Source organism: Nansenia antarctica (assembly GCF_963989245.1).
Source record: "Nansenia antarctica genome assembly, chromosome: 16".
NCBI classification, from domain to species: domain Eukaryota; kingdom Metazoa; phylum Chordata; class Actinopteri; order Argentiniformes; family Microstomatidae; genus Nansenia; species Nansenia antarctica.
The window spans coordinates 6966337-6968836 of record NC_137686.1 but is presented as its reverse complement, the minus strand read 5'-3'; the positions used below and the strand labels follow the sequence as shown (position 1 = coordinate 6968836).

The window sequence follows — 2500 nt, the reverse complement described above, 5'->3', positions numbered from 1 at the left end:
TTCCGTTCATATGCCTTTTATCAGATAAAATAAAATAGAATAAAACTCTTTGAAAATAAATAGGCTTTAAATTAACTTGCAATGCGTATAGGCTAATTTCCGTTCGATGTTACAGCCTAGGCTATGCCTTTTCTCAGATAGATAGGGGATAGCCCTGTAAGCTCATACGGGTCTGTATGTCGTCCTGAAGACCGGCTGTTAGATCATATCGCTGAAGTTTGTCTCCATCTTAGTGTAAATGTTGTCCGTTTCGTTTGTTATCCTTGTTATTGTGCGATAAAGTTAAAGCGCTCCGCTTCGGGACACCATTTTCAGCTGAGCACCAAACACACACAAAACACTGCCCGAGAGAGAAGGACCCGCCCCCTTTAGTTAGCCTATAGCCTATAGGCTAACTAAAGGGGGCGGGTCCTTCTCTCTCGGGCAGTGTTTTGTGTGTGTGTTTGGTGCTCAGCTGAAAATGGTTAGAGGGAATTATTTTCACCGGACATTTATGTCCGACGAGTTTTCAATTTGTCGGACTTCAAATAAATTTACCGGACAAAGACCGGTAATTACCGGTTAACGGAAACCCTGGTGTGTGTGTGTGTACATGTGTGTGTCTGTACATACGTGTGTATCTCTGTGTGTGTGTCTCTGTGCGTTTGTGTATGACTGTGTCTGTGTGTGTGTCTGTCCATGTGTGTGTGTGTGTGTGTCTGTCCATGTGTGTCTGTCCATGTGTGTGTGTGTCTGTATATGTGAGTGTGTGTGGGGTAGTGGTGGTCTAGTGGGTAGTGAGTTGGACTTGTGATCGGAAGGTTGTGAGTTCAAATCCCGCCTGAAACCACACCACTACTAGTGTGCCCTTGAGTAAGGCACTTAGCCCTCAGTTACTCCAGGGGGAATGTCCCTGCAATTCGTAATTGTAAGTCGCTTTGGATTAAAAGCGTCTGCTAAATGGCAAAATTATTATTAATTATTGTGTGTGTCTGTCCATGTGTGTCTGTCTGTACATGTGTCTGTCCATGTGTGTGTGTGTGTACGTTCACGTGTGTGTGTGTGTCTGTCCATGTGTGTGTGTGTCTGTTCATGTGTGTGTGTGTCCGTGTGTGTGTCTGTCCATGTGTGTGTGTGTGTGTGTATGTGTGTGTGTGTGTGTGTGTGAGTTACCCGTGTGGTGTAGGCAGCCTCTGGGTCGTCCTCCAGCACTCGGGACAGGCCGAAGTCGGACACCTTACACACCAGGTTGCTGTTGACCAGGATGTTGCGGGCAGCCAGGTCTCTGTGGACGTAGCTCATGTCTGACAGGTACTTCATCCCCGACGCGATGCCACGCAGCATGCCCACCAGCTGGATCACCGTGAACTGCCCGTCATGTTTCTATGAAGACGGAGGGAGGGGAGGGGTTAATATACACACACACACACACACACACACACACACACACATGCAGCATGCCAAGCAGCTGGATCAACGTGAACTGACCATCATGTTTCTGTAAGGAGGAGGGAGTGGAGGGGTTAATACACACACACACACACACACACAGAGAGAGAGAGAGGGAGACACACACACACACAGAGAGAGAGATGCACACACAGACGCCCACAGACGCACACACAGACACACACAGGTGCACACAGACACACACGGACGCACACAGACACACAAATGCACACAGACACACGCACACACACGCACGCACGCACAGACACGGACGCACACACAGACGTACGTGTGTCCACACACACACACGCACACACGCACACACACACACAAACATACGGACGCACGCAGACACACGCACACACACACACACACACACACACACACACATAAACACCCACACACGGACACATAAACACACAGAGACACACAGAGACACACACACACACTTTCTCCCTCTCTCACTCAGAGGGATAGCTCCTGACAGCATCCCACGCTCCCTCTCTCTGTCAGAGCAGTAACCATCTGTGTGCTCTCTCTTCTCTCCTGATTGATTAGCCTGTCTACCAAACCTCCAGACCTCCTCTATCAATCTCCCCCTCTCTTCCCCGAGCACTGCCCGGAAGCGTTATGTATGAACGAGTGGGAGATTACATCACATTTACATTTACATTTTACATTTTTACATGTTTGGCATTCATCAGACGCCTTTATTCAAAGCGACATACCACAAATACATTTGACTAAGTAAGTGAATCTATCTATCCATCAGTCGTCATAAGAAACAGAAATCTATGCTAGGACCAGCGGCCGTTGTCAGTCACAATCCTAGAAGAATGACTTTAATTATTATTATTATTATTATTATTACCGTAATTTATTTACAGTAGAGGAACAGGGGGGTAGTGGGGATGAAGAGGTCTTTAGGAGGGACAGTTAAGTTATGTAGCCGGAAGGGATGAGGGAGGGAGGGACACACACACACGCACACACACACACACACACACACACACACACACACACACATACACACACACACACACACACACGCACGCACATGCAACCGCACACA

General features: G+C 47.8%; 1 protein-coding gene across 1 annotated transcript in view; it reads right to left on the bottom strand.

The window, feature by feature from the left end:
* LOC308171711 (ephrin type-A receptor 4-A-like) overlaps positions 1-2500 on the bottom strand; it is a gene marked incomplete at both ends in the record, with an annotated part of 26177 nt that overhangs the window by 3454 nt on the left and 20223 nt on the right. Inside the window, one exon of the mRNA XM_080546583.1 lies at positions 1153-1362. Coding sequence (XP_080402709.1) covers positions 1153-1362 — 210 coding nt within the window. The remainder of the gene's footprint in view (positions 1-1152; positions 1363-2500) is intronic.